This window comes from Siphateles boraxobius, unplaced genomic scaffold, assembly GCF_051911475.1.
Source record: "Siphateles boraxobius isolate OS27281-9 unplaced genomic scaffold, OSU_SipBor_1 120, whole genome shotgun sequence".
NCBI lineage: Eukaryota > Metazoa > Chordata > Actinopteri > Cypriniformes > Leuciscidae > Siphateles > Siphateles boraxobius.
The window spans coordinates 2399288-2419269 of NW_027508723.1; the positions used below are offsets into that span (position 1 = coordinate 2399288).

A 19982-nucleotide genomic window follows, 5' to 3' on the forward strand; every position below is an offset into this window, starting at 1 on the left:
CCATTATATTCACAATATAACAGGATTCCTTGTACATTAATGCGTAAATATACACATTTGTTTTAGTAGTTGCTGTCTTGCCATTGTGACTTTCAATCTGGCGAATGCTGGTTATTATGATATATGAAATCTTTCAGTATCATGTATATAAATCAAAGAGCTATGGTATTAATCTGAAACATCTCAGTATTTACATTTCTGCATTCGGCAGATGCTTTTATCCTGAACAGCTTACATTGCATTTAAGCTCTACATTTCATCATTCCCTGGGAATTGAACCCATGACCTTTGCGTTGCAAGCGCTCTCCTGTTTTTCATACAGTTATGTGTTTCTGGCATCATACACAATGCAGGAGTGGAAATGTCTCATGCGAGGCCATCCGTGACTTTATCTGGACAATAACTTTATTCTAAATCTGCTGTAAAGCCAAAACAATTTCCTATTATCACTGTAAAGCTGCTTTACAACAATCTACAGGTGAAACTTGAAAAATTAGAATATCATGTAAAAGTTATAATTTTGATGATTATGGCTTACAGCTTATGAAAACCCCAAATTCAAAATCTCAAAAAAAAATTAATATTACATGAAATCAATAAAAAAAGGATTTTAAGGCCCTCTGAAAAGTATAATCATATGTATATAGTTATATATACTAAATATATTAGTTTCACCTTTTAATCTGAATTACTGAAATGCATTAAGTTTTGCATGATATTCTAATTTTTCGAGTTTCACCTGTATATTGTTAAAAGCTCTGTTTAAATGAAGGTGACTTGACTGTTTTTGGCATCATACATCACACAATGCAAGAATGCAGAGCCGTCCGTGAATAGACATTCTAGTCACTTCCATAAATATCCGGATGGGAGGAGGTGTGTGACAGGGGGTCGGCCAATACGCTCGTATAAATCCCAGCTCTCCCAAACGGGACACAACACTCTCCTAGAAAACTTTCAGAGCAAGAACTCAAACTCAAGCCATGGCCGAGAGACGGATTCCCTTTAGCTTCATGCACGGCTCTTCCTGGGATCCTTTCCGGGACTGGTACCAGGGCAGCCGGCTCTTCGATCAAACCTTCGGGATGCCACCCTTCTCCGAGGAGATTCCCACTTTCCCGAGCACGCACTGGCCGGGATACATGCGTCCCTTCGGACACCCCGACATGCAGTGTTTGATGCCGAATCCAGCTCAGATGCCCATGTCTCCTCCCGCTGGGATGCTTCCTCAGAACTACGGGCGGGCCTTTTCCCGACAGCTGAGCTCGGGAATGTCGGAGATAAAGCAGACTCAGGACGCCTGGAAGATCAGCCTGGATGTCAATCACTTCGCCCCCGAGGAGCTGACGGTGAAGACCAAAGATGGAGTGGTGGAGATCAGCGGTGAGCACAAGTTCTGTTTTAAAAATGCTCAACTCATAACGCATGAATTTAAGTCTAACCTCATAATATATCGAAATATCGCGATATGCATATCGCAACAGCTTGCAATAACGGGTCATGAACAAAAGACAAAGTTAAAATCACTCTAAATAATTTTTGTAGCTTTAATAAGAATAAGTGTATGTATAATTCATACAGTGAAAAGTAAGCAGTGTTTATTTTTACATTTGATTATTCAGTTTCTGTTGTTTAATAATCCTAATGTAGGATAACCTGATGTTAAAATAACACTTCTTATGCTACAGTAAAACACTGAAGCTGTAGGGATGTTTTCTTGTCACAAAAAGAATGTGAAACACGTATGTAGGTTATATAATTTTAAATATATTTTAAAGATAATTTAAGTTTATTTTACACACTTTTTAAGCATTATCGTATCAAATATCGCTTTATTTAATGAGTTATCACATTTTTCTTTAATATCGTGCAGCACTAATTATCAGTCATGACACGTTTTTCTTATAACTCTGTTATTACAGTCATAATGTTAACTTGGGTACCATTATTCTTTTGCATCTTTACTTCGACTGCCCATCTTCCACGCTGTCTGTAAACAGTGTCGTTTTTTGTTTCTGTGTATTACAAATGTAATGCGATATGAAACTGCAATCGCTCATTTTCTTGGACTGGGCAAATGTCTATTGTCCATTTATGTGTGAAATGATTGTTCTTTACTGTTATTGTGAAGCGTCCTTGAGCTTGGGAAAGGCGCTATATAAATTAAACGTATTATTATTATTATAGATGTAGTGCTGATGAAGACAGACAGTATTGTGTTTGTTTGTGAACCGATTTCATTATAAATCCACTAAAAATCACCATCACATCAGCCGATTGAAACGCATTGAGAACTTAGTGAAGACAGTAGACTTTAGATTTTGACCAGATTGTGGTAAATAGTATCTAAAAGTTACTATAAAGTTAATATTTTGCTTTGAGAAAGGAAATTACACTTGATTTGTGTAGTTGTTTTGAAAAGGGATGAGTAGAAGTCCATTTCTGCCACACAATAAAAAGAATCATGCTTTGGTGAATCAATATTATGCATTTTGATTTATGAATATTAAATATTTATTTTGTAATTATGACATAGTATGTCATCATTTTGACTTTTTTGTTATAATTATGCATTTTTTTCTATTCATAATTTATATTTTACCTCAAAATTGTCACTTAGTGTCTCATAGTTTGAACTTTTTATCTCATAATTATGACTCAGTATCTCATAATTATGACTTAGTATCTGGTATCTTAGGAACTAATTAAGTCATAATAGTCATAAGAAGAACAGCTCAGTTTGTTCTGTTTGAAATGGTCAGGCCATAGATGTAGTGCTGATGAAGACAGACAGTATTGTGTTTGTTTGTGAACCGACCTCATCATACATCCACTAAAACTCACCAAAACACCAGCCGATTCAAACATAATGAATAGATCCTCTTGATGTAATGAGTGACTTCCAGACACTGAATGTGTCCAGATATTTATTGGGGTAACTAATGTCTAAAAACTACTATAAAAGTTAATATTGCCCTTGTCCAGGAAATGTAGAAGCCCATTTCTGCCACACAAGAAAAAAAATCATGCTTTTGTGAATCATAATTATGAATTTTGACTTTTTAGAAAAATGTTAATGTTTATTTTATAATTATGACTTAATATGTCATAGTTTTAACCTTTTATCTCATACCTGTCTTAGTATGTCATAATTTAGACTTTTTTGTTATAATTATGCATTTTTATTCAATTGATTTTTTTTATCTCGTAATTATTACTTAATATCTCATTATTTGAACTTTGTCACAGTTATGACATTTTGTCTCATAATTATGACTTAGTATCTCATAAATTCAACTTATTGGGATATAATTATGGCTTTGAATCTCATAATTGTGATTTATTATCTAATAATTTCAACCTTTTTGTCATAATTATGCATATTTATTCATAATTTGTTTTTTATCTCATAATTATAACTTAATATCTCTTAAGTTTAACTTTTCACAGTTATGACCTTTTCAAGTAATAATTAACTAAGTACCTCATATATTTGGCTTATTGTGTCATAATTATGGCTTTTAATCTCTAAATTGTGTCTTAATAGTTAAAAACAGCTACATAAAATCAGGCTCTTTTTGAACCTATGAATCACCCGTAGTTCAAGCCCGGGTTGCCAGATCTGCAGTGTTTCTCTACACTAAACATGATTTGTAGCGCACCGCCCGTCCAATAATCGCAAACATTGTGCTTTGTTACTTCTAAAAAGAAACAGTCTCATCATTTTAAATTCTGTCCATTTTATAACGAAATTCAAACAATAAATGCTGTTTTCACGCTCTTAAATGTCACGTGACAGATCGCTGTAGTCGCAGGGCTGTTGTATACACACTTTTCAGTTTTTATTTGGGTGTAATTATTATATCTGGAAATAAATAGCAGTTTTATATTATAGGCCCACCTCTGTTGTTAATTGCAACCAATATTATAATGTACCAAATGAGAGGGTTCTCTGTATAGTTTACAGCATTATTTGGGAGAGGATTTTTTTCCTAAGAAAAACCAAACTATAGGAAGACTTTTTGTGTCATACAAGTGAAACTCGAAAAAATTGAATATCGTGCAACAGTTCATTGTATTTCATTAATTCAAATTAAAAGGTGAAACTAATATATTTAGTATATATAACTATATACATATGCATGATTATACTTTTCAGAGGGCCGACATTTCTTCATTTAAAATCCTTTTTTTTATTGATATCAAGTAGTATTCTAATTTTCTGAGATTTTGAATTTGGGGTTTGCATAAGCTGTAAGCCATAATCATCAAAATTATAACAAATAAAGACTTGAAATATCTCACTTTGCATGTAATTAGTCGATATAGTAGTTTCACCTTCTAAGTTGAATAACTGAAATAAATGAACTTTTGCACGATATTCTAATTTTCCGAGTTTAACCTTTAATTATGATTCACCAAAGCGTGATTTTTCTTTCTTTTCTTATATGGTGTAAATGTTCTTCCATAAGGAAGAGAGGTGGTGGAGTGTGTAGTAAGGAAAGGCTGCTGAATAACAGATGTTGCTGGGAAAAGTCGGGTGGGAGCTGATAAATCCAGCCAGCAAAATTCCTGAGATATTACACAGGATAATGTGTCAAGACTGACGTGTGCAAGCGAGTTTTTGTATATATCATGAGACTTTGTGTCATTTAACATATTGTATGCAAGATGTTTGTTGTTTGGTATGGAGTAGAAATGCATCAGATTTCAGAAGTGAATTAGGAGCATTTCATGTTGATCTATATAGTGAAGTAATACACACTGGACTCTTTTAAAGGGATACTCCACTTTTTTTGGAAATAGGCTCATTTTACAACTCCCCCAGAGTTAAAGTGTTGAGTTTTACCGTTTTTGAATCCATTCAGCCGATCTCCGGTTCTGGCGGTACCACTTTTAGCATAGCTTAGCATACATCATTGAAGTGGACAAGACCATTAGCATTTCTCAAAAAAAAATGACCAAAGAGTTTCGATATTTTTCCTATTTAAAACTTGACTCTTCTGTAGTTACATCGTGCACTAAGACCGACCGAAAATGTAAAGTTGCGATTTTCTAGGCTAATATGGCTGGGAACTATACTCTCATTCCTGCGTAATAATCAAGAAACTTTACTGCCGTACCATGAGTGCAGCTGGCGTAATGATATGACGCAGCACCTGAAAAAAAGGCTACCTTCCGTCAACATAACCAACGTGACAACCTGCTTGCGCAGGGAGCGTTCCTTGTAGTATATGTCCTCTGAATCATCTGTCACAAATGTCTCCATGCTACAAGGAACGCTCCCTGCGCAAGCAGGTTGTCACCGTCGGTCTTAGTGCACGATGTAACTACAGAAGAGTCAAGTTTTAAATAGGAAAAATATCAAAACTCTTTGGTCATTTTTTTTTTGAGAAATGCTAATGGTCTTGTCCACTTCAATGATGTATGCTAAGCTATGCTAAAAGTGGTACCGCCAGAACCGGAGATCGGCTGAATGGATTCAAAAACGGTAAAACTCAACACTTTAACTCTGGGGGAGTTGTAAAATGAGCCTATTTCCAAAAAAAGTGGAGTATCCCTTTAATGACTCATGTATCACATCCATCTCTGTGTTGGTCTCTATCAGATGATCAGGGTTGTTGTGTACACAAACACAGCCGGTGCTGGGTTACCCAGAGTTTGAGCTTTGAGGAACACTGAAAGGACAGCGAGGTCAAATGAAGCATGTTGTGTTACACACGTGATTTACAACAGAGCGTGAAACACACATTACTGTCACAAAGAAATGTGTCGTGTCTGTGACATTAATTCACATCAATGTGAAACTGATTGATAATGCAAAATAATCCTTGGGTAATGCTAATGAGATCTTGCTAACACTTTACAATACGGTTCGTTAGTTAACATGAACTGAGGTTTAGTGATTTTTATTTTATTTTATTCGTTTATACGTTGATATTAACCTGTATGTACTATTTAAATCCTTTTATTATTTTTTATTATTAAAAATTATTATAAATTATTTTATTATTATTATTTAATTCTGGCACACTATACATTAATTAATGTATTATTAGTGTGCATCGTCCCTGTTAAATAAACCTGAAATAAAATAAATGAACTAAGAATGAACAATACTCCTACAGCATTTAATTATCTTAGTTAATATTAATTTCAACATTTACTTATAAATTATTAAAATCAAATGTTGTATTTGTTAGCATTAGTTAATGCACTGTGAACTAACATGAACAAACAATGAACAGCTGGATGTTTATTAACTAACATTAATGAAAACTGTGAGAAATGTTTTTGTTCATGTTAGTTAATACGTTAACTTATGTTAACTAATGAAACCTTATTGTAAAGTGTTACCGAGATCGTATAAATAAGTGTGGTTTCATATAAAAATGTAGACAGCTGTTGATATACAGTAAGAGTATATGAGTGGATAGAATATTTAATTTGATGAGAAATATTGTGTTGCAGATGTTGATATTTTTAGATCTTGTTATTTTGAGTTCAGTGTCCATTTGCTCTTTTAATGCAGAATCTGAGAGAAATAATCTCATTTGTGTGTTTTCTTTTCTATTCGTGTCTGATCGACACACAGGCAAACACGAGGAGAGAAAGGATGAACATGGCTTTGTGTCCAGATGTTTCACCAGGAAATACACGTAAGTACTGAGAAGCACACTTGATCATTTAGACTTTTTGTTATCATTATGCATTTTTTATTCATACATCATTTATTATCTCAAAACTTTATCTTATTGTGTCGTAATTATGGCTTTTATCTAATAATTATAACTTAGTATCTCATATTGACGTTTTATGTTATTTATGCATTTGTATAATTGATTTTTATCTCGTAATTATGACTTAATTTCTAATTATTAATATTTTGTGTCATAATTTATTTATCTCACAATTATGACTTAGCATCTAATAATTTCAATTTATTGTGTCATAATTATGGCTTATTATCTCATAATTATGACTTAGTATCTCACATTGACATTTTGTCATTTATGCATTTGTATAATTGATAATTTTATCTCGTAATTATGACTTAGTATCTCATATTGACGTTTTATGTAATTTATGCATTTGTATAATTGATTTTTTATCTTGTAATTATGACTTAATTTCTTATAATTCATTTTGTCACAATTAGGATTTTTATGTCATAATTGATTTATCTCACAATTATGACTAAGAATCTAATAATTTGACATTATTGTCTTAATTATGACTTATCTCATAATTATGACTTAGTATCTCATATTGACATTTTGTCATTTATGCATTTGTATAATTAATATTTTTTATCTCATAATTATGACTTAATTTCTTATTTCAACTTTTTTTCTCATTTTTTTTTAGTTTTTTTATCTCAAAATTATGAATAAGTATTTCATCAATTTAACTTATTTTGATATAACTATGGCTTTGTATCTCAAAATTATGACTTACTATCTCATAATTTGCTGATGCTGATGAAGCACACTTAAAATGTAGGATCAAGAAGCACTATCCAGGGTGGGGCCAACATCTTTTGACAATGATTCATGCATCACATTGCTTAATATTTCACATCATTATCATAGTGTTTTGAAAGGTAGATGTGGTGACGCGAGTGTGTTGTGTTGCAGTCTGCCTCCTGGTGTGGACTCTGAGAAGATCACCTCCAGTCTGTCTCCTGAGGGCGTCCTGACCATCGAAGCTCCTCTGCCCAAACCTGCGATCCAGGGCTCAGAAATCAACATCCCTGTCAATACCGGCAGCAGCGCAGCGACCGGCAGCACAACAAAGAAACCCTGAGCACTACAGCAAAGACACACACACACACACACACACACACACACACACACACACACTGCCTGGTTCGCTATCTTTGTTGTGACTCTCCATAGACGTAATGGTTTTTATACTGTCCAAACTGTATATTCTGTCCACTTACACTAACTCTACCCCTACACACACACACACTGCATTGCCATATCATTTTTTTATCTTTTTGTTTTTCATATATGTGATTCTTTCATCTTCTCCTCTCTTCTACTCGTAGTAAATCACAGTGTGCACAGCAATCTCAAAAACATGCCCATGTTTCACCCCCAAATCAAAAGAAAGAATAAACACAAAATTATATTTTTGACAAAATCAGCCAATAATATGTTTGCATGACAATTAACCATTTTCTTATTGTAATGAAAAATATTGAATAATAAACACTGAAAAATATTTATTATTTACATTTACGCACAGTATTTATATTGGTTGTATTTGTTGTAGTGAATTTAATCATATGCATTTTGGAAAAAATATTGTCTAGAGGAACCAATTTTTATGATTACAATAATGAGAATGATATTTTTTTGCACTACAATAATGTGAGAATTTAAAATAATGTCACAATTCAAATGGCCCTAAAATATGATTGTTCTTTGACAAGATTTTTTTTCTTTTGATTTTGAGATGAATTATGGACATTTCTTCAGGAGCTTCACATAACTGGAGTTTTACTGCTGGTTTTGCTACAGCTTGAAGACCTTTTCTGAATCACTAGTAAACATGCACAAATTCAGGCACAATAAAAAAATGTTTTCATAATCGTATTCATTGTTTTCATCTGCTTCAATACTGTAGCGGTTTAGCGATAGACTAATGTTTTAGGCATTGCATCCTTTTTGAAACCAATCTGACTCCATATTAAAATTTTAACTGCCACATCAATTACTGATGCCTTTGGGTTTCTGAGGCATTACATAATGTTCTACATTACTGTAATAAAGGCTTTCCCATCATGAGCTATTCTAATGGTAGAATTGGGAATAAACAACTTCAAGACAAGGCAAATGATTATCGCATTATGATCGAGACCACACACAATCATTTAACATATATTTTGAATAATTTAACAATCCTCTCAGTTGAAAATTGGATATCCGGCTGGACTTATATATGACAGAAGTGAGATGCTTGTTCATGACTGTCATCTCTCTCACACAACAGGAAACAATTTTGCAGAATATTTAATGAATCTAAACTTAAGATCAATATGGTTATTGACTGTTACTGTAAGAGGTGCCTTAATATAACAGAAGAGATAAAAACGGGTAGAAACCACTTAAGTAATAGAAATTGTTTGAAATGTTTTATGCATAGTGTATTTTATATTGTAGTCATGTATGTAAGCCTCATCTACTGAAATAGCATCTGTATGCATGTTTCATGATCACCGCACACAGTTTACATCAGAATTTTTTTTTTTAAACGATCATTTTAATATTACCCATGCAGTTCTGTGGTAAACAAACTACATGATTTTTTTTAAAACCCTGTACAGTGATTTAGGAGATGGCCATGTAGTATGATAATAGAAAAGATGAAATGTAATGATTCTGACAGCCTTAAATAGGGCTTGTCTTATAGTGAAGAGCCTAAATAAGTATGCACAATGTTTGTGTATCTATATGAATTTTAGGCTCTAGTCTAGATTAATTTAGGTTTATGTTAAAATGCACATATTCATGCTTAATATGCAGATACAACTGGTGATTCATTGTGGCAATGTAAATATATTCCTCTGTTTAAGTGGCCTCAAATTGCAACATTGGCTCAACCATGCATGAGAAGTAAAAATCAAGCTTTTAATGTTGTTTATACGTCTATGTGGTGTTTTTAATATGCTTAAAGACAAACCCTGTGCAAATTCATAAGTCAACACCATTGCTGTGTATTTTCTTCTTAAAACTATATGCCTTTCTCCAAAGACGATCTAAGTTGTTACAAGCTTTTGTAAGGATGTTGATGTCTGACTGTGAGATGGCGAACGGGAACATGGTTTGTGTAACAATAGCAACATTAGCTGTTTGATAACGTAGTCAAGCAAAAGGCTAATCATATTAATTACCGTCATATGTCCGGCGTTGCAAAGAGCGATACATAAAGCCTGTATGAGTGAGTGGAGGCGGGGCTCATTTGCATATACATAGAACCGCGTATACTAAATTAAGCAAGGGTGTAGAGTTACATTTAATCTATTTTAAGGCATGAATAAAAAAAATTCACAGGAAAACATTTTTTTCAATATGTAATTTTGGTTATCAAAGATGAGTTTAAGGGATAAAATGTTTGACTACAGCGAGACTTTAAGAAACCATTTTGAAAACAGTCATTATTATTGCAATTCCATTCGGTGATGTTAGCAGAGCAATGAATTATTAAAGGATTAACATGATGAAAAGTGGTGCCAGATCAGGGGCCGGTTTCACTTTGACTGTGGCTTAGATATAGTAGTTCCCTTTCAAGGGAACTCAAGCTGTGGGAACGCCCCTGCGTTGTGCGTCATGAAGCACGTATGGAATCAGTCCAATGGAGAGACGGAACGTCATAGGCGGGTGACGTCATCGACCAGGAAACTATAAAGCACCGCCAAAACAAAAGCGCGACAGCTTCTATGCCTTCAGTAAGCGCTATATGTGGATCTGTCTCAAGTGTTTTTGTCTGTCACTAAGCAGGAGTTTCACTATTTCAAAAAACTATATATATACAGGTCCTTTTCAAAAAATTAGCATATTGTGATAAAGTTCATAATTTTCCATAATGTAATGATAAAAATTAAACTTTCATATATTTTGGATTCATTGCACACAAACTGAAATATTTCAGGTATTTTATTGTTTTAATACTGATGATTTTGGCATACACCTCATGAAAACCCTAAATTCCTATCTCAAAAAATTAGCATATCATGAAAAGGGTCTCTAAACGAGCTATTAACCTAATCATCTGAATCAACTAATTAACTCTAAACACCTGCAAAAGATTCCTGAGGCTTTTAAAAACTCCCAGCCTGTTTCATTACTCAAAACCGCAATCATGGGTAAGACTGGCGACCTGACTGCTGTCCAGAAGGCCATCATTGACACCCTCAAGCAAGAGGGTAAGACACAGAAAGAAATTTCTGAACAAATAGGCTGTTCCCAGAGTGCTGTATCAAGGCATCTCAGTGGGAAGTCTGTGGGAAGGAAAAAGTGTGGCAAAAAACGCTCCACAACGAGAAGGGGTGACCGGACCCTTAGGAAGATTGTGGAGAAGGACCGATTCCAGACCTTGGGGGACCTGCGGAAGCAGTGGACTAAGTCTGGAGTAGAGACATCCAGAGCCAACGTGCACAGGCGTGTGCAGGAAATGGGCTACAGGTGCCGCATTCCCCAGGTCAAGCCATTTTTGAACCAGAAACAGCGGCAGAAGCGCCTGACCTGGGCTACAGAGAAGCAGCACTGGACTGTTGCTCAGTGGTCCAAAGTACTTTTTTCGGATGAAAGCAAATGTTGCATGTCATTCGGAAATCAAGGTGCCAGAGTCTGGAGGTAGACTGGGGAGAAGGAAATGCCGAAATGCCTGAAGTCCAGTGTCAAATACCCACAGTCAGCTGCTGGTGTTGGTCCACTGTGTTTTATCAAGGGCAGGGTCAATGCAGCTAGCTACCAGGAGATTTTGGAGCACTTCATGCTTCCATCTGCTGAAAAGCTTTATGGAGATGAAGATTTAATTTTTCAGCACGACCTGGCACCTGCTCACAGTGCCAAAACCATTGGTAAATGGTTTACTGACCATGGTATTACTGTGCTCAATTGGCCTGCCAGCTCTCCTGACCTGAACCCCATAGAGAATCTGTGGGATAATGTGAAGAGAAAGTTGAGAGACGCAAGACCCAACACTCTGGATGAGCTTAAGGCTGCTATCAAAGCATCCTGGGCCTCCATAACACCTCAGCAGTGCCACAGGCTGATTGCCTCCATGCCACGCCGCATTGAAGCAGTCATTTCTGCAAAAGGATTCCCGACCAAGTATTGAGTGCATAACTGAACATAATTATTTGAAGGTTGACTTTTTTTTTTTTATTAAAAAAACAATTATTTTATTGGTCGGGATGAAATATGCTAATTTTTTGAGATAGGAATTTTGGGTCAAGTTACACCAGAGGCCAGTCTCGAGAGACTGGTACCCTTAGTAGTATTTCTGGCAGAGTGGAAAAGCCTTCCAAAAATATCTCAGTGGGTTCTGCACACAGTAAAAAAGGGTTATGCTATCCAATTCAGGTGTCGTCCACCAAAATTCAGAGGGGTTCTGCCCACAGTGGTGGGCCCCGAGCAGGCTCTGGTAATGGAACAAGAGGTGAAAGCGCTTTTTTAAAAGGAGGCTATAGAACGGGTTCCTCCTCCCAGTCTGGAGTCTTGTTTTTACAGCCGATATTTCATCGTTCCAAAGAAGGATGGGGGGTTGCGTCCAATTTTAGATCTGCGCCTGTTGAATCGCTTGGTAGGGAAGTTAAAATTCAAGATGCTCACTATCAAGCAGATTGTGTCACAAATCAGATCCGAGGACTGGTTTGTCACGATAGATCTAAAGGAAGCGTACTTCCACATTTCCATCCTTCCACAACACAGGAAGTTCCTGAGGTTCGCCTTCGGGGGCGAGGCGTACCAGTACAAGGTTCTTCCATTTGGGCTAGCTTTATCTCCCCGCACTTTCACGAAATGCATGGATGCAGCTTTAGTGCCCCTGAGGCTTCAGGGCATTCGTATCCTCAATTACATCGACGATTGGTTAATTTTAGCTCAGACAGAGCAGATGGCGGTTCGGCATCGAGATGTCGTTCTCGCTCATATCAGATAGTTGGATTGAGGCTGAAGGCAAAAGAAAAGTGTATTATCTCCTTCTCAGAAGACCACTTTTCTGGGCGTCGCTTGGGATTCGGTCTCGATGCGGGCGCGACTTTCTCCGACCCGCATTGCTTTGATTCTCTCAGCTATGAAACAAGTAAAACTAGGCCAGCTACTCACTGTAAAACAGTTTCAGAGACTGTTGGGTCTGATGGCAGCAGCGTCCAACGTTATACCTTGCAGCCTGTTGTACATAAGACCACTACAGTGATGGCTCTGGACCAAGGGATTCTCCCAGAGGGGAAATCCGCTCCGCACGATCAAAGTCACCAGGCGCTGCCTTCGTGCTCTGGTCATGTGGAAAGAAACTTGGTTCCTATCCAAAGGGCCTGTGTTGGGGGCTCTTTGTCGTCGCGTAACGCTAACGACGGATGCTTCCCTCACAGGGTGGGGGGCGGTCATGAGTGGTCGTCCAGCCCAATGTCTGTGGCAGGACCATCATCTATCACGGCATATAAATTGTCTAGAGATGTTGGCGAAGTTCCAGGCTTTGAAACATTTCCTAGCGGACCTCAGAGGTCATCATGTGTTAGTTCAGTCAGACAACATGTCGGTGGTATCGTATATAAATCATCAGGGGGGCCTGCGGTCGCATACACTTTACAAGTTGGCCCGTCAGATCCTCCTGTGGTCCCAGGGGAAGTTACAGTCTCTGAGAGCTATGTATCTTCCTGGTTATTTGAATGCGGTAGCAGACTCCCTGTCGAGGCAGGGGCCGAGGCCGGGGAAGTGGAGATTCCACCCCGAGGTGGTGGAGCTCCTTTGGTTGAGTTTTGGTCGCGCCGAGGTGGACCTATTCGCCTCCAAGGAGACAACATCTGTGGTTCTCCATCAGTCAGCCAGCCCCTCTGGTGTTGGACACTCTGGTTAAGCCGTGGCCGAGGTCACGACTGTACGCTTTTCACCCGATTGCTCTCCTACCAGGAGTTCTGGAGAGGGTTCGCCGGGACGGGGTCATCCTACTTCTAGTAGCCCCGTTCTGGCCGGCCCGACTATGGTTTGCGGACCTAATATCTCTTCTGGACGGCTCTCCCTTGGAGATTCCGATCAGGAGGGATCTACTCTCTCAGGAGGGCGGTACGATATTTCACCCCCGCCCAGAGTTGTGGAAACTGTGGGCTTGGCCTCTGAGGGGGCCCAGCTCAAAGAATCTGGTCTCTCAACTGAGGTTGTTGAGACCATCCTTCACTCCAGAGCTCCGTCCACGAGGAAGTTATATGCCCTGAAGTGGAAACTTTTCACTTCCTGGTGTGCAGAACACCGGCAGGATCCAGTTAACTGCCCAGTAGGTGCAGTGCTGGAGTTTCTGCTGGAGCGTTTCTCTGCAGGTTTGTCCCCCTCCACACTAAAGGTGTATGTGGCGGCACTAGCTGCTTACCATGTCCCTTTCAGTGGAGTTTCTCTTGGGAGACACCCATTTATAACTTGCTTCCTTCGTGGCACTTTGAGGCTGAGGCCTGCAGTTCGTACGAGGGTGCCGACTTGGGATTTGGCCATTGTGCTAGAGGGCCTTTCTTTGGCCCCCTTTGAACCTATTGAGGAAGTTTCTGAGAAATTTCTCACTTTTAAATCTCTTTTTCTTCTTGCAATCTCCTCACTTAAGAGAATCAGAGATTTGCAAGTTCTGTTCGTTGCACCCTTGTGCCTGGAGTTTTCGCCTGGCATGGTCAAGGCTTTTCTTTACCCTAGACCAGGTTATGTCCCTAAGATCCCTACTAATGTTGTGAGACCTACAGTGCTGCAGGCTTTCTGCCCTCCTCCATTTGTGTCGTCAGATCAGGAGAAACTTAACCTTCTCTCTCCGGTTAGGGCGTTAGACGCTTACGTCCACAGAGCTGCCCTGTGGAGGAAATCAGAACAGTTATTTGTGTGCTTTGGGCCACCCAGGAAAGGGTGTCCCGCGTCTAAACAGAGAATGAACAAGTGGGTGGTTGAGGCAATCTCACTTGCTTATGAGTCGGCTGGCCAGCCTTCACCTCTGGCTATACGAGCCCACTCTACTAGGAGTATGGCTGCTTCTAAAGCTTTGTTGTAAGGAGTATCGCTAAGTGATGTATGTGATGTGGCTGGGTGGTCCTCTCCCTGCATACATTTGTTAAGTTCTATGAATTGGACATAAGTTCCACTCCTGGGGCGCAGGTGCTCTCGTCCTCTGTGCGCTAGTTCTCACATGACGGTCATTTTCTCTTATGGCGACGTGGGTATTAGCGTTCCCACAGCTTGACTCAGCTCGAGTTCCCTTGAAAGGGAACGTCTCGGTTACGTATGTAACCTTAGTTCCCTGATAGGGAACGAGACGCTGCGTCGTTCTGCCATAATCCCAGCATCCCCGTTAGCGCTTCCTTCAGGCCTATCAGAAGCTGTTGCGCTTGTGTTTTGGGGGTGCTTTATAGTTTCCTGATCGATGACGTCACCCGCCTATGACGTTCCGTCTCTCCATTGGACTGATTCCATACGTGCTTCATGACGCACAAGGCAGGGGCGTTCCCACAGCTTGACGATAGGTCCCAAGCCTGGGATAAAAGAGTCTAATTTATTTGGTCTTAATTAAGTCAGTCTTTATTTTTGTGAAACAGTCTAACTTGCATTAGACTAGTCTATGAGCAGATTTTAGACTTGTCTGACACTATAGACCGGTCTAAAATAGCTTTGTGAAACCGGCCCCAGGGCTGTGTTCCCAAAAGATAAGCTGATCATAGAATAATTGCCACCAATGTTGTCTATGATCAACTTAGGCCCACAATGCATTTGGGAAACGCAGCCCAGATCAGTGAAAATCAGTCCATACAGCCGGTTCCACTGTCACTGTACTTCTTAAAGGGATACTCCACCAGTTTTTCTTATTAAACTATGTTATTCCCTTAACTAAGACGAGTTGATACATACCTCTCTCGTCTCAGTGCGTGCACTATATCGCTCTGTATTGCCGCAAAACTATGTTAGCACTTAGCTTAGCCCATGCATTAAATATGGGCCAAGCAGAGAAGCGACCAAACACTTCCACGTTTTCCCTATGTAAACACAGTTACTCGAGTAGTGTAACTTGACCTGGGCTGGTGACACAAAATAAACCGTTGCGCTTTTCTAAGCGTTTAAAATTGATGACTATATTGTATGGCGGAATACCATAACAAGTGCTTTTGAGCACTTCGACTTGGCGCAATAATATCTTCACTCGTGAAAAGTCCTCTTACCGGCTCCCGCTTCCTCTCCCCCTCCCTCTGACATTTCCGTCAATACAACCAACGTGACATGCGCCGGCAGTAGTAGTTCGAGCGGAGTTGACGAAGTAACAGGTTGTTGGAAGCTAGTTTGTGTACAATAATGGTTAAAGCGTGCATCGTAAAGGGTTGTGAAAATAAGGAGAATGTACATAGTGCTGTCATTTTTCACCGAATTCCAACACACCACATACAGCGGAGAGCTTGGTTAGCTGCTTTGAACAAGAATCCCAAAACACCATTGATGACTCTGAAGAAGTGGCGTGTTTGCTCCGAACATTTCACAAAGGAGGACTATACCTGCACAGGAACACGCCTAAAGGATGAGGCTACACCAACAATATTCAGATCACTTACACAAGAAAGAGGATCATCACCCAACGCTGTAAGTGTACTTTTGCATGGTATTTAGTTGTCCTGGAAGTGTCAGTAACCTTAGCTGAGTAACATATCTGTGAAATCAGTGCGCTTCTGAGACAGGAAATAAAAAGTTACTGTTTTATTTAGATAAGGACTGAGCTCAGAAAGAAACATGTAGTATAAGCCTTAAACCGTATAACTCAACCAAGCTCTCCTCTGTATGTGGTGTGTTGGAATTCGGTGAAAAATGACAGCACTATGTACATTCTCCTTATTTTCACAACCCTTTACGATGCACGCTTTAACCATTATTGTACACAAACTAGCTTCCAACAACCTGTTACTTCGTCAACTCCGCTCGAACTACTACTGCCGGCGCATGTCACGTTGGTTGTATTGACGGAAATGTCAGAGGGAGGGGGAGAGGAAGCGGGAGCCGGTAAGAGGACATTTCACGAGTGAAGATATTATTGCGCCAAGTCGAAGTGCTCAAAAGCACTTATTATGGTATTCCGCCATACAATATAGTCATCAATTTTAAACGCTTAGAAAAGCGCAACGGTTTATTTTGTGTCACCAGCCCAGGTCAAGTTACACTACTCGAGTAACTGTGTTTACATAGGGAAAACGTGGAAGTGTTTGGTCGCTTCTCTGCTTGGCCCATATTTAATGCATGGGCTAAGCTAAGTGCTAACATAGTTTTGCGGCAATACAGAGCGATATAGTGCACGCACTGAGACCAGAGAGGTATGTATCAACTCGTCTTAGTTAAGGGAATAACATAGTTTAATAAGAAAAACTGGTGGAGTATCCCTTTAAAAGCTTGAATAAATGATTTATCCATTTCCATATGGCCTCTTTAGTCTTTCCATCCATCCATTCCTTATTTTACCATCTGTCTATTTCCGAGCCAGAGAACAGTCCGGTCTTCACTATGAGCCGAGGGTTTGATTGGAGCAAACACAGATGCGTGTACATGATGCACACTGTCAGAAGTAGGCCAGCTCTCAAGACTCTATCTCACTAAATCTCTCATTTCAATAACTTAATATGACTGCCAAAATGTTATAAAAGCAACACGGGGTGCAATTTATCTATTATATTAAGTACAGAGAGTGCACGCTGTGAATTTGCCAAAGAGCAACGTGAAAAGAAAATGAAAAAGAAGTGAGTGAAAGAACTGATTATAAACTCTAACCCTTGTGGATTAATAACTGGCACTATTTCAGCATGTGCACATTTACTGAAACTATGCACTGAGGAACCTTCAGTGAGGAATCATGGTGGGTTCATTTTTGGTCGATTGATTACCATTGTATAACCTCAGTTTTACTACAAATAACATGATTAAACCATAGTTAGTGTAGCAAACCTGGTTAATTTGGGGTCACCATGGTCTAACTACAATAAAAAAAAAAAAATTTGTTAAACCATGGTTCATTTTCGTAAGAGTAGAAAAAGTTATTTCATCATGTAACTTCAATAACAGGAAAAAAACTGGAACTTTCAATTGTATTTTGGGAATCCTACAGGATAGTTTTTAAAGAATGGTAAAAAGAGGAACCCAATGCATTCACACATAAGTTACGTCAATTTATATAAACACAGAACCCTAACTATTTTTTTTATTTCATCTACAACAAACCACAAATCTTTATACAAGTATACTCTACATCGTCAAAACATTTCCACGAAAGAAATTGTGTGTAGATCCTCTCCATAGTCGATACGTTATATAACCACGGCATCCGCATAGCAACTATGATCCTATTGGATGGCGCGTTTCGTCTGCGCCATTTTCATTGGTCCTTTAAGTTGCCTCGAAAATGAAAACTTCGGTCGCCTCAGAGCGGTAAGTACGAATATTTCTCAGAAATAGTGAATTCAATATTCTTGCAGTAGGCCTAGTTCGCGTCATTACTACAATTTGTTCATTGGAGCACTCTGAAAAAACGATGGTGTAAATGACAACAGTGTTCCTAAGGTGTGATTTATTGGCGTTTAACGAGCGTTTCCCGAAAGCGTTCGCGAGATTTTTAACGCGAATGCTTTCTCTTAGACATCCATTGTTTTCAATGTTTTCTTCAATGCTGTCTTAAATGGCACTTCTAGACAGTCCCTCCTTAAAATTCAGATGAGAAAACAGAATTACGAATGATCAAACGAAATACTGTACAAAGCACAACAACCTCGAACAGCGACATCAGTGGATAAACTTCGCTGTGTTTTTATTTAGAATAAAGGTCATTCTCTTACAATTCTGAAGATAAGCTATAGCCTATTCAAATGTTTATTTCAGTGATTCACAAAATCGGAACATTAAACTAACAAAACAGCATGTAATTTACTAGTCTTTTTCTGACTAAATGTTTTTTGCTTCAGTCTATTTACAAAAAAGCAATACAATAAACGTAGGAAGTAATTTAGGCCTATGTTAATCAAAATATCTAAATCCCAAATATGCCTATATATTTATTTATTTTAATGTATCTTACAGCATTTTAATATAGTTTGCCAGCCCAGACCTACTTGAAGACAAATTAAGAAAAGTACTGATATGTCAATAAAAAAAAAAAAAACTTAAAACGAATTGGCTGAATTAATGAATAAATGACTCACTCGCCAAGAAGCTTCGTTTCTGAATGATTCAATTGAATGACTCACTCACTCATAAAGAAAGTCAGTTGTCATGCAGTCATGCATTTCACAAGTGCAGTGTCTATGCAAAAAAGGAATGATTGGTTTTCCAGACCATATTAGCCTACAAGAAGTGAAGAATGCTTCTGGTAAGGTTTGTCAGACTCACTGCCTTTGCAGCTTTTGTTTGTAATCATTGATTTTCCATTCTCTGTCTTGACTGACAGTATAATGCTCACACAAGCTCATCTACCCCGAGCAAATCAATATTTGCTGCTTGCGATGTAGGATTCAGCTCAACATGCTTACGTTTGCCCTGCTGACTCCTTTCTGACTCCTTTCGGATCGACTGTTTGACTTTGGACTGGAGTAACTCCCTACGTAAGCATTTAGGCCTACATGTAATTTAAGTGTCAACTTAAAGGAATAGTTCACTTAAAAATGGAAATTCTGTCATTATTTACTCTCCCTCAAGTTGTTTCAAACCTGTATGCATTTTTTTCTTCCGCTGAACACAAAAGATGTTTTGAAGAATGTCGGTAACCAAACAGTTGATGAATTTGACTTCCATTGTTTTCGTTTTCCTACTATGGAAGTCAATGGGATCAAACACCCTTCACTGTATTTTGTTGCCGTATTGAGCCATGATGTATGTATTTAGGATTTTTATTGATGACTATTCAGTGTCATTCTCACAAGTATTTAAAGCACAAAGAAATTGTTTAATAAGTATTGCACCAGCTATATATCACTGACCTACCGGTCAAAAGTTTTATACATTACAATAAAAAAATAAAATAAAAAAAATATTTTATGCTTGCCAAGGCTGCATTTGTGTGATTAAAAATACAGTGTAATAAACTGTCATTTATTCCTGTGATCAAAGCTGAATTTTCAGCATCATTACTCCAGTCTTCAGTGTCACATGATCCTTCAGAAATCACTATAATATGATGATTTTCTGCTCAAGAAACATTTATGATTATTATAATTATAAATTATATTATATAATATTCATTTAGCATTCTCTGATGAATGGAATGTT

General features: G+C 38.1%; 1 protein-coding gene across 1 annotated transcript; it reads left to right on the forward strand.

The window, feature by feature from the left end:
• The first annotated feature begins 865 nt into the window (after positions 1-865).
• hspb1 (heat shock protein, alpha-crystallin-related, 1) lies at positions 866-8603 on the forward strand. Its single transcript, XM_077222247.1, has 3 exons — positions 866-1383; positions 6596-6659; positions 7638-8603. The coding sequence occupies exons 1-3, from the start codon at positions 984-986 to the stop codon at positions 7804-7806; spliced, it is 633 nt and encodes a 210-aa protein (XP_077078362.1). The 5' UTR covers positions 866-983; the 3' UTR covers positions 7807-8603.
• The last annotated feature ends 11379 nt before the right edge of the window (positions 8604-19982 follow it).